Source organism: Chaetodon auriga, chromosome 22 (genome assembly GCF_051107435.1).
Source record: "Chaetodon auriga isolate fChaAug3 chromosome 22, fChaAug3.hap1, whole genome shotgun sequence".
NCBI lineage: Eukaryota > Metazoa > Chordata > Actinopteri > Chaetodontiformes > Chaetodontidae > Chaetodon > Chaetodon auriga.
In genome coordinates this window covers 1,480,969-1,499,778 of record NC_135095.1, presented here as the reverse complement: position 1 = coordinate 1,499,778, position 18,810 = coordinate 1,480,969, and the positions used below count along the sequence as shown (strand labels likewise).

The following is an 18,810-nucleotide window of genomic DNA, read 5'->3' as shown; positions in this document are numbered from 1 at the left end:
TTCACGCACGCGGTGCGTCCTGGGCGTCACTCTTCACTTTGACAGTCTTCTGCTTCCATGGGAAAGACACTGATGACACCATTTCTGTTTTTAGTGCTGTGCCCTACTTTTCTCCCCATGGCATGTGTTTTGAGGTGTGCTGGGGTTGGGGAGGCTTGGGGGGTGGGTGTACAACAAGCACACGAAAATCATGCAGTCATGCTATGTACATGCTAATCTTGACATTAAAGCTATTTAACGGGCCATTATAATCATCATTAAGAATTATTCCTTCATTATTCATATGGGCTCAAAGTCTCAAATTACTGCTTACTAAAGAGTCAACTATTGAATGTTTGTTAGACAAGGGAGTAATTTTGGGAACAGCATCCAACAAACCAGGCAACAATCTAAAAATGTTAGAGAGAGATTAGGAAGGAACAAAAATCACCAACAAGATGAATGTTTCAGTAGGATGTCTTTTTTTCTTCTGCTAGGCCTCCAGCTCAGAGTTGGACATGATTAATTGCTTCATCTCAGCCACTAAAGGTCTGTGTCCCTCCCGACTAAACAGTAGTTCATCGTAGAGCTGTGGTATAAGTGTATAAGGCTGCTTTATATGAAACGAAGCTCCAATGCCAAGTGTAGCTGGAAGATGTCTGTCTGAGTGATAACCAGCCACTCCACTCAGAGAATGGCCTGTCACAACTATGAGTGAGATTTAGCAGGACTGAAGGTGGATGTAGAGCAATTTCTTTTTCAGGGCACTCTTGGAGACTAGACCACACAAAACACATTTTTGACCATAACTCAATAATGCATATGCTAATGTGACACAAATGTCTCATGAGATAAAATGATAAAATAATAAAGTGATGACATGCCCAAAAGATCAAAGGCCATCTTCACTGTGACATCATAATGTTTGGCAAACACATTTTTATGGCCATTATTCAGCATCATAACTCAGTAACAGAAGGGAAGATTGTGACCAAAATTCACTTTTGGTCAGATACTGAATTGATGACTCTAATCTTGGGTGTCCACATTGAACTGAATAGATCTCATGGTGAAAATGTGTGTGATGTGTCCACATTTTAGAATTTGTAATTTCCTTCTAGCAGTATCCACATTTGAAGTGTTGTAGTCGACCACAAGCTCTTTGGTTTAGCTTATATTGAGCTTTAGGTGATTGTCGTTGCATCATGTGATGAAGCTCTCCATCAGTCCTCTGTACTGTATGCTGTAAAAATAGTCTGTAAGTGAACACAGCATGTTTCTCATTGGAAATTATTCACTGGATTCATACCGGTCAATATAGTGAGAACTTTAAACACAAACAGAAACTAAACTAAGTTACTTGAGGAATGAGGGTTATTGGATGTAAAAATGATTTCATCAAATGTAATTTGGAGTTCTGCAGAATTGTCCAACATCACCATTCTCTCTGGCAAATGGGTTCAACTGCTCGTGGTTCTTGCCAGGTATGACTTGTCTTTCCCAGATCTCAGCACTTAACTTTATGCCTGCCATCTTAATATTACTAACAGGAAAGATGGCCAAAATTACGTAAAAAAGAACAATCCTGAATTATCGTATAATTCCAGCTCCCAGATGGACCTCCTCAGCACAATAAGCTGATTTACATGAGAAGCTGCTGGTGCTCAGCACCTTGCTGTTTAGGATTTGTGTGAATTTTCACCTCTAAATGCCTTTATGTGCTTTGAAAGCTCCAATGACATACATACTTCAGAGCCTCGTTTACATGGCAGTGCACACGTCCTCCCTACTGCCACAGAATACTAAAGAGTGCACAGCTAAGGTAACATAATGAAATGGAAAGCAACTCCCCCTGCAAAATCAATACATGTTCCCCTCTCCGTAGGTAAGACAGGATAAGTGTAGTCTACAGTACACTCTGCACTTCTGTCAGGAGAGTGTGGATTGTTTTTACCAGTGGCCACTCTTGATCATTATGTGGAGAGAGACAGTCTCCTCTGTCTCTGCCTCCACAGAGAGAGTCTGCTCATCTTGGCACTTCCGCCGAACTGCATTACACAACTTTGTCATGCTGAGTATGTTCTTATCGCCTCCTGATCTGTTCAGCCCTGAACACGGATGCCACCATCCGTGTTCAGGGCTGATGTCACCACTTCATTGAAGAGTTAGGAATTCAGGCAGAAAACCATGGCCTCAGACATGGAGGTGCTGACTCTCATCCCAACCTCTTCGTATTTCAGTGCACACTGCCCCAGTGCATGCTGAAGATTGGTCTGATGGAGCCAACAGAACCACATCATCCTCAAAGAGCAGAGACGCAATTTCCAAAACCAGACACTTCTCCCCCTGGCTATGCCTTGAGATCCTGTCCATGAAAATCACAGTCTGTTACAAGGGACAGCTCTGGTGTAATCCGTATCTTTCTCCTGCAGGCAGGTGAGACCGCTGGTTGCACAGTGATATTTCTCAGGATGTCCCAACACAAACAAATTACTAAAAAATCCATGCATCTCATCCTGCAGCTAGTTTTGGTATGAGAAACCTCTTTCTGAGATCTTTGCCTACACCTCCACTTGGGACAGCATTAAAATATTTCATTTAAAAAATCAAAAGCAAGACTCACTTACTCAATAACCCAGAAACAAGTTCTCCAAACCAAGTATGCTTTTTCTCAATGCCTTTACACATATTAGTGTTTTCTGATCTTGTGCCCATTTGTCAGTGCTTTTCAAAATCATTACAAATTACTATTCCAAAAAAATGATTCACAAAGACAGTTTCCTAATTTGCTACAGATATAGTTCAGTGAGGAGAAATGAATTGAAAATGTATAAGTAATGAAGTAATGTCATAATTATTAATAAGTGTTAATAATTAGGGTGCATACGCCCATATGAATATGGGAATAAAGCCGGAGGGTGGTTAATCAGAATTTTTTGTTGAATCTCCCTGGATGTCGTGGAGGACATGGTGGTGGGTTGTGCAAAAGCAGGTCGGACAAAACCTTGTCAGACCTACTATTGCCAGACCTACAGACAGAATTGCAGTTATATTTAAAGAACAGCATGCAGGGACTGATTGGTTTAAGGAATGCGTACAGAAAGATCATTGGTAGGGGAATGGTGACTTCAGAATTGCAGATGTAGGGACTTTCTTCTCTTTCTTCTAATTTCCTCTGTGACTTCCAATTCCCCATGCTGTCAGACATTCATCCATAGAGGAATAAAGGAACACCCTGAGAAAAATGATCCTCTTTATTGAACATTCATTTCAGGTTTATGGTTAGACAACTAAAAATTCTTTGTCAGCATGTGTCAGCAAATATGTGCTTGGTTAAGGCTATTGAACAACTGTCTCATGCCTGTTGACTTATCCACCCCAACAAGCTTCTGACAGACAGGAATCATAACTTACACAAGAAGCAGTTTGTCAGTTAAATGTACACATTGATCAAACAACCATACAGTCACTCACTGCCCTTGGAAAGACAGTCCCAGGTAACTCACACAAGACATTCTGAACAGTTTTCATGGGGACTATTTCTGGTGTGGAAAGTAGTCCCAATGAATACTGTTTACAGCAAACGCTTTGAACCCCTGAAAGGCAAATCCATTTGCCTTAACTTTTTGGGGTGTCGGCCAAAACCTCAGAGACAGACATTTCAAAACCCAGGCACATAAAACCAAAACTATCTGCATGGATAGAATGACGAGTAAATATGTATTCTGGTGAATGGGCCATTTCAGATGCTTAACCTTAGCCTTGATCTGTTCCCATAAAATATTTGTAAATGAAGGTGACAGTTGTGACAAAGGTCTGTGGATTATTGAAGTCCAGCAAACAACTGATGTTCATGTTAGGTGCCTTTGACCATTACAAGTCTTTCTTTGAGACATTTTCATTTCTTCTGCAGACTTTTGTTTCAGAACAGTCCTTCAGAGCCATTAATGTTTCTAATCTCTGGAAATTTACCATGTTTCTCAGCTCCGCTGCATTGCCTTCCTTCACAGAGAACAATTCAATCAGACTCCATCAGCATGTTTCCCCATTGCCTTTTTCACTGAATAAACCAGTACTCCCGTAATCATCGCTCATCACTTTTAGTGTCAACAGACAGCAATTTAGTATTGAGCTGTGTGATATGAAATTCCATTTTCTATTAACTTACTGTTGAGCCATGAGGGACGGCTTACCATTGACATCTCTAGCAATGACTATAAATTTGAAGGCAGGCTATGGATATCACATTACTTTATGTACTGAGCAATATAAGAAAATATTGGATGTGATTCATACCTTATCACACTCAGATTATAAATGGTGAGTTTTAGGGAGCACTGGGGCTTTTATGGTTCAAATTAGGTTTGACCAAGGAATAAAATGGACCTCTGGAGGTTTCTTACTAGTAAGATGCTCTTTGCATATGTTTTCTAACTGAAAATCCACTTTTACAAACGTATACGCTTCTGATTTTCTGATTACATGGTGCATGTCATCTGATGACAATACAAGAAATCATGTCGTGGCGGGACAAAATGTAATTTTTTCACTAAGCCTGTATCATAATCAATTCCAGACTGCAATGAACCCAAACATCTCTGCTTTCACTGTGTTAAGCTTGTCCCTGCCACTGCAATAATCATGGTGTGTCAAAAACACAACAAATACATTAGATGGTGGAATAACATTTCGCTGCAGTGCCCAGTACCTATTTATTCTGTTACTGGTACATTTGAAAAATTAAACAAGTCAGTCATTCAAGTGTGACAGGTGTACTCAAAAGACATTATATAAAATGTTCTGAAAAAGTGGACAAAAGGATGGCTTGTCTACATTTCTTAGACTGTACTTATTATAATGATAAACTAACCCACCATCTCTCAGAAAACTCACCAATGTTCAGACAGTACCTTCCAACACATAACAGTGTATTTGATCGGTCTAATTCAAATTTGCCTTCTGCATTTTTAACAGTAACCCAGCAAGCTAGAACTTGTGTCTTAATAAGATGCAGACCTACTTAATCTCATAAAATGTTCTCTCAAAAAGTAAATCTTCAAATTACTCTTGAAGAACTCTGAAATACTTGTTCTGCTGTGTATGCTTGTATAAGTGCTTTTGGAGCAATGTTCACTTACCAAAACTCAGCTCTCATACAAAAATGCACATTAGGGAAAATATATAAACATGCACATGCTCCACCTGTCAGAGTTTGATGTAGGTATAAGAGAGGCGGTTGAATCAACCACACTTTAAGAACACAGAGGTCTTTCGACTGACAGACAGTGGAGACCACCCTGAACTATTCATTGTGAATGTTCCTTAGGTATTGGGCAGTTACTGGGTCCAGGTTCAACTCTGACTTTTTTTCAGTCATTTCAGGTGCACTTCCATTTGTGTTCACTTCCAAAGAAGGGCATCAGAAAAGTGGCTTAAACTTACATCGTGCTTTGACATTGTCTTTTCATGTTCTGCCCTGCTAGTCTCTTACAAAGCTGTGACAGCTGACGGTACCATGCCACATCTAAGCAATTACGCTGAAAGCTGAAAATAAAGGCCAGAAATATCCTTCATTCTGCTTCTTTTCAGTGTGAACTCCTGTAACCCACTTTTTGCTAATGCAACCCTGCATGACAGGATCTGCTTACTCGGTGGTCTGACACATCATTTGAATATGCTAATAAATGTCTTCAGTGTAGTATTTGCAATGTAAATCACAGTATCCAGTGGAGAGCTAATATCACACAGAGGTCAAAGGCTAAGGAATCTCTGAAATGAATCATAGTCCCCCTATCAAAGCAGTAGCTGTCGTACTTGAGAGACTTTTTTAATCTCCTTCAGCCTCATTTAACCCTGTCTCTGTCTGTGCTCTTCACATTGCCCAGGCCACTTTAAAAAAAAACTAGAGATTCAGTAAGTGCTGGGAAGAGTGCTGGAAATACGTTTCCATTTTTCAAGTCTGCTCCTTCTACTGCATTTTACTGGGTTACACAGTGATAATTGGCATCCCGGTTTGTGTATGTGCCAGCCTCTACAGTGCAAGCCAGAGGTATTATGTTTCATCCCTTGGCAGTCTCTGGTGGAGATTAAAAATTGACTGAGGTCAAGCGGGTAATTGGACAAATGTGGTTGTAACGGAAAGAGGATTTTTGTCTAATATTACATAATGAGACTTCTGTACTCTCTGCCCTGCATCGCACTAGAAATTGACAAATTAGTTTAGGTCATCAAAGTCAGATTAGTATGTGACTGATTTATGCAACATTTATTAATATGGTTAATCTTGGTTGGCAGATCAAAAAGATTGAACTGCTTTGTGCTTGCAGTTGCAGAATTATTTGATGAGCTAGTTAAGTTGACTCCATGGAGAGTCATGTCTAACATCCAATTTGTTTTGTGTAATCAGGAGTCATATCACAGCTGGTGATGGAACCATATTATTTTTGCTCAATTTTTTATTTACTTACTGTGTAAGACCAAAGGCTTGAAGGTGAAAGTGTGAAATTTGCAAATTTCCATACCAAAATTGGTGTGCAGATCCAGAGAACAGGCTCTGAACATGCACTCGATGCATTGCAGGAGGATGCCATACACTGCCCAAGCATTCAAACAAATGCATGTTAAAATACCTGTTCAAGCCCTACTTAGGGATGGTCTTGCTCTTGGCCCCTCTATTGGAGTGTGTCACCTTTGGTTGCACCTGGTGATTGGACCCCAGTATACCTGCTTGCATAGTTAGTTTTTAGTGCTTTTTTTGTTGTTCATTTAAAGACTAGAATGAACTAATTACCAGTTCTACCGTCTACAGTCTTGATTGAATTCAAAATTTCAAAATGTGTCTTTTGGCTCAAGAGGTTCAGATTTATTTTGATTTGGCAAAAGCAGAAGTTGTTCTCAACTGTGCTCAGCTGTGATCGTGTCCATACAGGATGCGAAATGTCTGCTCCTTTTCTAACCTAGTTTTTCCTTCTCTCCCCTCTCTTCCAGTGCCATGAATCGGCCTGGACAACAGCTGCTACCCACATAGAGGTCACTTTACCTCTCTTTCCATTAGCTTTGATCTAGAGGATGCTGGGAATGTGTCGCGGGCGCAGGAAGTTCCTGGCGGCTTCGCTCGCCCTGCTCTTCATCCCAGCGCTCACCTGGCTTTACCTGTCAGTTGGAAGCTTTCAAGGTAAGAACAGTTCTACAATGAAACATTCCAGGTTAACATTATGTTGTTTGTCAAAATGCAGATACACTGGCAGATAACACTTATGAACACTTCATATTGCAGCAAGGTCCTTATCACTCTGTCCCTGGCATGTTTTGTGTCTTTTACTGAACGGCCAACAGTGCTACATCATTGTTACAAAGCTTAATCTCATACAGACTGTGTACTTGGTGTGTGCACACTTGTATTGAAAATTTGAGCCTGACTGACTAGTGCGGGGATACGTTTCTTGGCATCCCCCAAGTGGTTTGTTCCTTTCACATGATGTCAAGGTATCTATAAAATTCCACATTGATTTGCTGATGCCTGTGGGACACAATGTTGGCACAAGTATAGTAGTATAGGCACAACCTTGCTGATCTTGATCCCAACCCAGCTGCACTGGCTGCTTTGTTTGTAAGATGTTGAATTAGCAATGCTAATGCAGGATGTCCCTCAGACAGATTTAGGGGTGATCTGGCATTTATATGAACCTGAAGTAATTGTAATGTGGGTTTAATATTATCTCTATTCTTCATTCTGTTTGCCCTCCTCACCTCCTAGCACCTCAAAACTAAAAGTAAACAATCAAAATCATTTACTTTACCATTGGCATTTACAGACTGACCTGCAAACTGCGTACAGCTTCCAGACACCTGGGCTGGAAGGATGTTTTGAGATTTTCAGGCTCTCTTGACCGCTGTAACAAAAATTAGGGAGTGTAGTTTAAAGTTGAAAGTATATCGCAATATTGTTTTCATTTACTGACAAAATTAACCTTGATTCATCTTATGAGGTAATGAATCAACATGATTCTAGCATTGGAAAAAAAAAAGAAAACAAGAAACTAAATTGTTAAAGTTAAGGCAAACCATTTTAGCAGAGAGACACTTTTAATTTCCTTAATTAAGCCCCCAAAGCACCACTGAAAGTCTCTCATTCAAACACAGTTAGTTGAACACAATGTAAAATACGACACCAGGAATAACTACATAATAATAATAGACTTATTACTGTTGCCGGTGTACCAGTACGGTGCATGCTTGAAGACTTCCTTATATCTCAACCTCAGGACGCTGTTCAAATACAAACTTTGATGGCATTATGTAATTTAATAAACTCTTGTTACACATTTCCAAAAATACTTATGATTCATTTTCACCACTATTTCATCATGTTTTAAACCCATTTCACATATCAAGTTTTCAGCAAGCAAAAATTCGAACATTTATCTCTTTTTGGCCCACACATCGTCAAACTGCAAATACATTCAGCTGGGTCACATGGATCTTAGTTGACATCAAAGCATTGACTTCTTACTTATCTCTTTTATGCTCCTGTCTTTGGAAACTACTGATATTAGTTTGATCTTTTAATATTTGTCCTCCACCAGTATTTTAACCATTATTAGAAATAAAATCTCAATCAAACGCTAAAATTCATAAATTTAGACTACAAGATCAATCATTTTAGGCTGCTGAAATTACAAAATGTACAGAATATAACAGCATGGTTGTAATTTTTCACTGTTCACCGCACACAAACATCCAGAATTGTTCCAGAAAGTATGAAGAAACAAATTTCCTGCAGACAAAGTCACCCTTCCCTCCTCTTTTTCTTCTGGAGGTGGTATATTAATGAATTACTGAGGCCTGTCCAAAGTTGATTACTTCCTCCAGACAATACAGTCCAGGAGTTCTTGGAGCAATTTTAATGACTTTGACTTGCAGAATTGAAATGCTGCAGTTGTGCCATTATTAATTATGATTAAATTGACAATTTTGACTTGGGGTCACAGTCACTGGAGACTCTATATGTGAATACGCTCCCATAATGCAATAGTCACCAAGGTCTGCAAAGTAATTATTACATTTGGCAGTAAATTCCTGGCTGTGGGGAGTCGTCTCTAGGAGTGTGATAAATTGTGAAAGGACCTGGCTGCAGGGACCATCAGCTGTAGGTGAGGCCTGAATATGTGAGACAGGAACAATGTTCTTCCACTGGCTCTGACGCTCCTTTCGCACTTCCTCTCTGTCTCTCTCTCTGTCTGTGTCTCTCTCTCTGTCTCTCTCTCCCTCTCTCTCTCTCTCTCTCTCTCCCTCCCCCTCTCTCTCCATGTCTGGCCTCTTTTCTTTGCTCTGTCCCCATCTTGACTGTTGTTTTTTCCTCGTTCTCCTCTCTCTCTGCTGTGTTTATCTGTCTAACAGAGTGAGAGAGATGGCAAGTCTCTGGGGTCTTTAGTGCTTTGTCTGGATGAGTTTCCACAAAGAGCAAACCTGCAGAGAGAATAAGGTGTAAAAGTATGTGACCACTCTTAGCACATGCTTGTGTGTGCTTCGGTCTGGGGCTGACTGACCGTTAATACTTCTTTGACACCAACCGAAACATGTCTGGAGTTAGGGTTGGGGTTTGATAGTATTTTATCTTGGGATGGGAATCGAGAACTGGTTCTCGACTAGAACCAGTTCACAATTGCCCGATCCATTGGAATTGTATGCATCCAAGCTTGTAAATTCCTTATGCTGCTAGAAACAAAAATGAATCAGGACATAGAGGAAGAAACAGTCCAAAGTGTGGCTTCATTTCATGAAGACAGATGAAACCAGAGTTAGTTGTTATGCCTTTAAAATGACAGTTTTAGTTAGGAGTGAAAACACCAGCAAAATGCTGAAACGTATTATTTGAAACTCTGCTATCCAACTGAGCTGCATGTCTGTTCCAGAATCCGAGGGTAAATATCCTATGTTATAATAACATTAGTACCAGTCGTGGCACAGTATGTCTTTAACTAAGAAAACCTAAACCTACAGCTAGCTCTTAGGCTACAGCCGGCTCAACTGACCCATCAGCTCCCAGCCAGCAAACACCTTTCATGCTTTTGTGCACAGAGAGGGAAAATGAGTAAAGAAAGGGTGAACAAGTGTCACCGTACAGTCACAAAACAGCAGTTAAACAGTGGAGCTGCATGAGTCACATGCATGCCTTTTTTTCAGCTCTGTTTCCACACAGTGTTCACACTCAGAGATAGGATAATAAAACAGTTGCACAGACACTGAAAATGTGTGTAGACCTTCTTTTGTCCACACAGAAAATTAATCTGGAATCAGTATGAGAAAGAATCAAACTGATAAGGGGAATCAATAATCACACTGATATCAATAAAATCTTAGAAATTCCCATCCCTAATTTTATCAGTAATGAATCCTTTGTAATCAGTCATAATCACCTTTTGTTTGCTCAGTGGCCAGAGATACTATGCTTTTTAGTGGCAGCCTCATAAATGTTCATATCCTATACCTGCAACCTAATAATGAGATGTGCATCAGAAGTTCTGAATATCAGCACTGTGTTGTGCAGTATTGACATATTTCTGACGATTCGCTGGCCTCCTTTGGGCCTGGACCCATAGTTCCAGTCAGCAGCAATTGTAGCAGTACAGCATACAAAGATATTTTAGACAACAGCGTGCTTGTAACTTTGCTGCCGCAGTTCAAAGGAAGCCTCCTCTTACTCACTAATGCGCTTGTGTATAAATGGGAGCGAATCCCTGTAGAAAGGTTAGAAAGTCTTGTGGAAACCTGACACTGCAGGAGTGGAGATTGTTAAAGGAGCATATTAGTGCTCATGATTTTGGAATCACCTGTCACACAAAGGAGTAATGTTCATTTGTCCATATAGCTTTGGCCATGTAATTCTGCTACAGAATTAAGACTTTTGTCCGTTGGTGAATGCACGGTGAGCATGCTTGTGCACAGGGCTTGGAAACACATTTTAAATTATGTTGTATGAATGAAAAAGGAACGTGCTGTAGTTTAATATAGTATTTGCATTCTGATTCTTTCATACCTGCTTTGTTTAACTCAGATGAATTAAACTATTGTGTTTGCTGCCTTGGTCTGGTTTGTTTCGGTCAGTAAGAATGCTGTAACCAAACTGTGGTACACACCAGATCTCCATAGAGGGGCAAGAAACTTGAGCCACAGTCAGAATATTCATGTTGTTGATGATGTGACTATGAGACAAAAAGGGGAAACATATAAAAATGAAGACTGTAGGTTCATAGACCTCACAGTGTTGAAGTGCAGAAAGAAAAGCAAAAAAAAAAAAACGTAAGTGTTTAAAACATTCAGTATCAGGGCTCAGGTTGAAAGGGATGGTTGAAAGCTGTAGAAAAAGCTCTCAGGTGGACCCTGAGTTAAGATTTGTTTTGTGATACTCATAAAGGTAGTGAGGAAGTACATGACTGGATGTAGTCTGCTTGTCTTTTCGGACATGTGAAAAAAGACAGGAACTATTTAAAGATCTGAACCATTTCTACATCTACCATTATGTCCGTTTTTGTTCCACTCTCCAAACACTGCTGCACAAAAGAGGTTTCAAAACTGCGAGGTGCCTCCTGAGGGGGCAGAGGGACAGACAACATCAAGTTATAACTCACTGAATCCATGACACCATTGAACTTCCTGTTTACATCCCCATTGGCATCAGAACACGATGGGGTGTTGGGGCCCCATTGTGGCAGACTTTCAAAACCTTTGCTTTACACTGTTTGTAGATACAACCACCTAGTTAGAAGGGCACAAAATGTTTTCACCATGCCAAAGTGGCACAAAGGGATTACCTCAGACCTCTCCTCTCCTGTGAAGATGTCATGGGTGGAATGTGAAGTATTTGGTCAGCTACCAATTCTAATTTAGTAGCTTGTATTGGCTAGTGCATCTTGTCCCTGACCAAAGTTGGAACTTCTATGGAAATTCTTGGTGACAGTGAGTATAACAGCCATTTTTACCATCTGGCTTTCAAAACAAATGCAGTAGTATTTACTAATGCAGAATTCAAACTATAGCAAGTTAGTCAGTTTGCCCCCTTTGCTGTTAGATCTACAATAACACAAAGTCCCGAATTCCTTACACTGAGGTGTATGGCAAAATGTAGCTTTTCATCTTCTCTCTCAAATTGAAGAAGTATATAAGCTTGCTGTGAAAGACACTTTTCTTCGGCTCAGAACTAAAACCAATGTTTTTATCTTGCCTCATGCTCTCTGATGGGAAAAAGGTTATCCATGCTTACACCTCATCATGTCTGGATTATTATTTGGTTTGTTAGATGATTAGATGATGATCACAGGGCTCAAGGCAAGAGACAGACCCGCAGCTGCCAGCCTTGAGAAGGCCAATGAGCTAAACCACTTTTTCAACAGGTTTAGCTCACAGCCAGGAGTGGCCCTACATTCCCCGGCCCCTTCACGCCACCCCACTATCCACAATGGCCTCCACAACCCCCCTCTGCCCAACCTACTGCAATATTGCACATACGGTCTATGGTTTACATTTATTTTTCATCTGAAACTGCACAATTTTTTACCATAAATACTTGTTTATATGCTTAGTAATATTTTATTTTTATTAGATAATTATAATATTATACAATATGTATTATACATTATAATACTTATTATATAGCTATATATTTACTTAAATTCACTGCTGTTATTCCTGTCTGTATTTTTTTTAATCACTTTTTTGTTACTTTTTTAAACAATTCTTGCATACATTCTGTTTGTATGTCAATTGCTACTGCAACGAAATCATTTCCCAAATAGGGATCAATAAAGAAGCAGTCTAAAGTCTAAAGTCTTTCTACCTGGTGGGAGTTTTCCCAGAATTCTATCAAATGGTGATCTCAACTTTCTATGATTTTCCTTAGGTTACAATGAACAAATGCTTTGACACTCCACTTTGGGATCCCACGGAAATGTTAATACTGTGTGGTTTTTAGACATTGCCGTGCCTGTTAATGACCACTCCAGGGCAGACAGTGTTACAAGGAATGCATTTGTGAATGAATAATCCAATGTGTGAATATGAGTATTATCTTAAATTATTCTTGTGCATCTTAAAAAACAAATCACAGTTGGCCCCAGAAAACTAGATTAATGAATCCCATATTCCATTCAAATTGGCAGTAATGGGGTCTGAAAAATGCAGGATTTATTTTAAAATTCTCAGTGAAATTAAACGAGTCTTTGATATTTCCCAAAGCCTCATATGCAAATATTGTCTCTTCCCCATTAATTACTTCGCCTGTTCATTACTTCATTACTTTGACCTTTCTGCCGAATTAATTTAAGTTCCCTGCTTTTCTAAATGGACAACAAATCTTTCATATCCATAAGAAAAGAGAAGATGGGAATTAATGTTCCTTTGTCATCAGTATGAGTTAGGCCCTTATACAGACCACACATGGCTATACAGACTGCTGAGAACTACATCATAAAGCAATCAAACAAATGATGTATGTATTATTTCCTGGAGCCACTTACTTGACTCATTTACACTGCAGTCTTTTCTGAAAGGGCCTGTGGGGAAAATGCACATCAACAAAGAAGCTTTGATTCCCTAGTGTAACCTGCTTAACCCATGTCAACAAGCCAAAGTCCACCTACAGGCTGTAATTTGATGAAGGATTTGTGTTTTGGCTTTTTTCTTTGTCAACAGTTGTGGAATTGATGTATGCGTGTTTAGGTCATTTGGCAGGAGGTGAATGACAAATTCTGACTCAGATGGTGGTGGGGCCTCTGTTGTCAATCACAGCTGTTGGTTATGTTAAGAAATCAAGAGTAAAAGGCAGTTAAGACAGATTAAAGGAAAAACAAAATAGATTGGTTGGATGATGTTTTATTCATTCATAATGCCACATGAAGAATATTTGTCATAGTAACAATAAAATAGTTTTCCCATGACTTTAAATGTTCTTGTTTCTATTTCAGTCACTTTTTAATTACATCAGACCTTGTACTTGTCCCAGTTCTCCCATAATTTAATGACCATCTTTGAAGGTAGCACACTCCACAACACTGTAATTTGAGCCACAGCGAACTTGACAGTTTCAGGTCTCTGAGCCTGTTGATGCAGAGCTAAATCAAGTTACAGAGAAGACATACAGCTCTCTACCTCACCATAAGCTTATGCTTTCCCTTCTAATGGAAACATTGGCTGTAGTTTTTTTTGTTTTTCAGTGGTAGGAGTTACCACAGACTGGCAGTTGGTACCTACTATACATCGCCTCTGCCACACACATTTGTTATTGTTTGGTACAACATAATGACAACAAGAAAAAATATTTTACGAAATCATTTACCAGCATATAAACATCTTTTTATATCGGTTAATTCGTTTTTAGAACTTCCTTCACAGATATTTAATTGGTTAGAAAATTATTATCTTCTGTGCATCTATTGTCCAGTTACTATAGAATGTTAAATTCTTTGTCAAGGAGGTGAAAATTAGACTTTCAATTGTTTCTCTGAATTAGTCCATAAAGCATAATGAACAAATTTGTGTCTGTAACTTTATTGTTGTTTTTTTTAGGAAATGATTATTTTATCCTACTGCTGCTATTTCCACCACAGCTGCTTGTTAAGCAGCAGTACATCATGTTGCTGCTGGCGTTGGTATTCTCCCTCTGTTATGGTCTGCCTGGGCTGGCTGTGTTTTAGATCAGTCTAATTATCCTCTTGCCCATTCGGGTCAGGTCTGACTGTACTCAGGCCCCCTTTGGATCAGGTCTCTCTTTTTTCAAAATTAGTTTATGGGCATCAGATTCAAGTAGGTTTTCCATGGTCCCGTTTGGGATTGGGTCCAAAGTGTGGTGCACTTGCAGGGCCCTCACAAAAGTACATCAAGTATTGAGGCTTGTGCACAGGTACAAAAACATTTTGACCATCCATTATCCATTAGCTATACCACATTTCCTTCAGAGAGTCGTGGTGGTGAGAGTGGGGCTGGAGCTTTTGCCAGCTGACAGTGGGCAAGAGACAGGGTACATCCTGGAAACCTGGAGACAGACAAAGATTTACATTCACACCTACGTGCAATTTAGAGTGATCAGTTAACCTGCATATTTATCTACTGTGGGACCAAATTGGAGAGCCCGTAGAAAACTCATACAGGCAAAGGAAGGACATGCAAACTCCACACAGAAGGGCCCCCAATGTGTATGATTGTAAATAACAACCAAATAGCTAATTGATAAAAGAGGATGAGATATTAATAAAATAAAAATAGTTATTACAATAACTAAAGGTGAAATGGGCAGAGGCATGTAGTATAGAAGACAGTAGGAGGATCATAACAGCATCCACAACATCAGCATCACTAGTGATAGTGAGATTACTGATATAGACAAGAAGAGGATTCCAGGTCTTATGGAAGGATTTCACAGACCAGTTAGCTTCTCAAGATGGATGCATTGTAAAACTTCCTGTATCCACCTGTGGTCTGTTGGGGAGAAGCATGCTTCCATTTAAGAAGGGTAGAGCACCTGCCAACAGGACAGTAAAGGCAACGACAGGCTGTTGTGAGCATATTCTGAGTTAGAGGAAGACCAAACAGAGCAGTCAGGGGATTAGGATCTATATTTGGGCTGAGGGTCTGTTCAAGAGTTTCAAATAAACTGGACCAAATGTCAGCCTCAGGCATGCCCAAAACTGTATATCATCACCCGGAGATTGCTGACATCTATTACTGCCATTGCTTCTATTGGGGAATACTTTTGCTAATTTAAACTAGGTGAATTGGGCTCTGTGGAGCACTTTGCATTGCAGTAGGCCATGCCTGGTGAATATACATGAAGAGTACACCATGCTAAGAATGTCACTCCACTGGCCCTTTGACACCTATGCCACACACTCAGGAAGTTGATTTTGCTGTAGATAATAAATATCAGCCACTTTTGATCAAAGTCAAGACTGACAAACTGGTCACTTTCAGAATTGGGGGCCAATTGGGGCATTGGGGACCTTGCTTTTGGACTAAAATCCCTTACTTGGAAAAATCAAAAGAGATGGCTATTGGGCAAAGTGTATTTAAATGACAGAGATGCAAAGGATGAGGAGACCCCATTCTTATAACGGTCATTAAGCGTTTTAAGACCATTGGTTTACCACCTGCAGAAGATGGGTACAGAGCAGGATGGGGAGAATACATGATTGTTTGAAATTGATTTAAAATTGTGGATCGAGGCTCCATGTTGTTTCCTGATTCGGAACCAAATCTTAATGGTACTCATGGCAGTTGGGTTGTCTTAGATTTTGTGGGCCATCATGGAAGGCTTAGAACAGATCACAGAATGTAAACAGCAGATAGAAAAGGACATCTAAGTGTGGACCCACAGTGGGCAGGGATTGGGGAGATTGCAGCTGAGTGGTGAAAAATCAGAAGCCGTAGCCCTTCTTTAGATTTGAGGAGCTAGAGAAATGATCTCTCCCAGGACAGGCAGACTTGTTATTTCAAACGAACACATCAGAACTGCTGCTGATTGAGACTGATGCAAGCAGATATAGTGATGCAAACTGGAACACATTGAGAAAGAAAGAAAAAAAAAAATAGGCAGGATTTTTGAGATTGATTCAGCCAGCAAAGGATAGGGGAAGGGAGGCCCCACCAAATATGATTTAGATTTATCAGGAAGTGGCTGAAAATATTTGAGGAACAAATCCTTAAAGATGTTGAAAATCCCTCAAGTATTTAAGTCCTTCTAATCTTATTTTAAAGGGCACAGTGGAATTGGGAAGTGCTGCCCCCAGTTCACAGAAAACAATTCACTTTTCTGGAGGTCTAGTAATAAACGACAAAACTGATCCACAATTGACAGTATTGCAGTATTGAGAAGATATGGGGATGAAAACATATAGGAGAAGGTCATCCCCATAAAGTGAGAGTTTATGGATCAGGCTCCGGAGAGCGCTGCCCTCAAAGCTATCATGGCTTTGAAGCCAGACGGGAAGCATACAAAAGTTAGATTCAGGGAGTTAATTTAGAATCAAAGCCAAATTTTAGAAAACAGGTAACCCTGTAACCCCTTTTTCCATGTCGAGTGCTACTATGATTATAGGAGTGTTAGATGAGGGGAGTAATCTTCTATTGTTTGAAAAAGGATGTCTCCCTTAAGTTAAGCCTGTTTGGATTATGGATGGCATGACACTTTGGAGACAGAGGGGGCCAGGATCGCCTATAAGCATCACGTATCATAGATACTAGCCGAAGGGCTGGTATCTTACAACCTACATTTAAAAGCAAATCTGGACTACAGCTTCTGCAAGAAATGGGGTCTTATCTTCTTCAGAGGCGAAGAGATGGAGACCATAGACAACGTTGCAGGTAATTGGCCTTGATGAAAGGAATTATTATACATCCTATCTAAAAATTTGGACTAATAATGTATAGTACACCTTGTAAAATCAAACAGTCAATGTATCAGGGCCTGGGGACTTTCCATTTTGCACTGATTGGATCATTTCCTGTATCTCTTGGGTGTAGGTCGGGCTACCTAATTGCTTGGCAGTGATTTTGTCGATTTTGGGGTGTGTTAATGACTGCAGGGTTTTAGGAGTCATTGTGGGAATCGAGGGCCAGATGGAAATGGAGGTTTCATGTAGTATTTTGTGAAAGACCTATTCATTTCAACTGTATCACAGATTAAACAGTTTGATTAGGGGAATTAATCTGGATGGACTGCCTGCACAGGCCTGTTGAGCTAGGAGCCTTCCAGCTTTGTCTCCCTGTTGTTTGGATTGTCTTAATTTTCTGACTGTCATCAATAGGTCATGTTCTGAATGTAATACAAGCTGTTTTTTTATATAAAGGGCAGGGAAGGGAGAAGGGGAGGATTAGTAATTACCATTAAGATTGAGAAGCTCTTCTGTGATTTATGACAGCCCAGCCTTTTCAATCTTTCTCAAGTGTGAAGTTTAGGAGATGACCTGCCCTCGCACAGAGGCTTTGAGAGCCTCCCACAGAGTACCACTGCTGCTGTCATGGGTGTCACTGAATTCAATATATATGCGAATCTGTGTGCCAGCAAAGTCTTTAAACTCACTATCTGACAGCAAGTGAGAGCTGAATTTCCCTCACATGGAGGGGGCTTATGCCAAGAGGGAAATTGGTGTCAACCGATGTAGGGGCATGATCAGAGATAGCTATAGGATAGTAATCGCGTGAACTGGCATATTATCAATCGATAAGAAATCAAACGAAGAGGTTAATGAAAAAGTGTTTCGTCGTGGTGGAGAGCACAAATGGAAGTCAGAATTACTGGTGTGTTCTGTAACATTCCTGAAACTCTGACATAGACAACAGTCTTTAGTATCTAGTATAGTATTTGCTGGTTGGAACACAACACTTTTATGAATGATAGTGTCAGCCCCTTATAGCTTTATCACTGAATTTTCATCGACGTCCTCTTAAGATGAATTGTGACAGATGTTTTGAGATGTGTTTGTTCCAAAGACACCTACAGTACAATGTCCCCATAGATGAAAGAGCGCAAATAAATTACCCTGCGTGTTTGTGGCATTAGTTGCCCATTATATGGTACAGCAGTCGAATAAATTAGACCGCATGAACTTTCTTAAGTATTGCATATTAAGTCCAAGTTTCACGGTCATAATTAGGACATAGATGTTGACATGAATATTTATAACTCTGGAACTGATGATAATGGTAACTCATATATGCAATGAATGCTTTTTATGAGTTCTTTGCATTTTTGATATTGAAATCTAGCATCTGTTTATCTTTAGGGCTGGGTATCGAAATTCACTATGCTTCGGGACTACCAAATATAGACCGTTTCCAGAC

At 39.9% G+C, this 18,810-nt stretch overlaps 1 protein-coding gene across 1 annotated transcript in view; it reads left to right on the top strand.

The window, feature by feature from the left end:
• large1 (LARGE xylosyl- and glucuronyltransferase 1) overlaps window positions 1-18,810 on the top strand; it is a 101,816-nt gene that overhangs the window by 19,940 nt on the left and 63,066 nt on the right. The window contains exon 2 of the mRNA XM_076722074.1: window positions 6,967-7,153. Coding sequence (XP_076578189.1) covers window positions 7,048-7,153 — 106 coding nt within the window. The 5' untranslated portion in view covers window positions 6,967-7,047. The remainder of the gene's footprint in view (window positions 1-6,966; window positions 7,154-18,810) is intronic.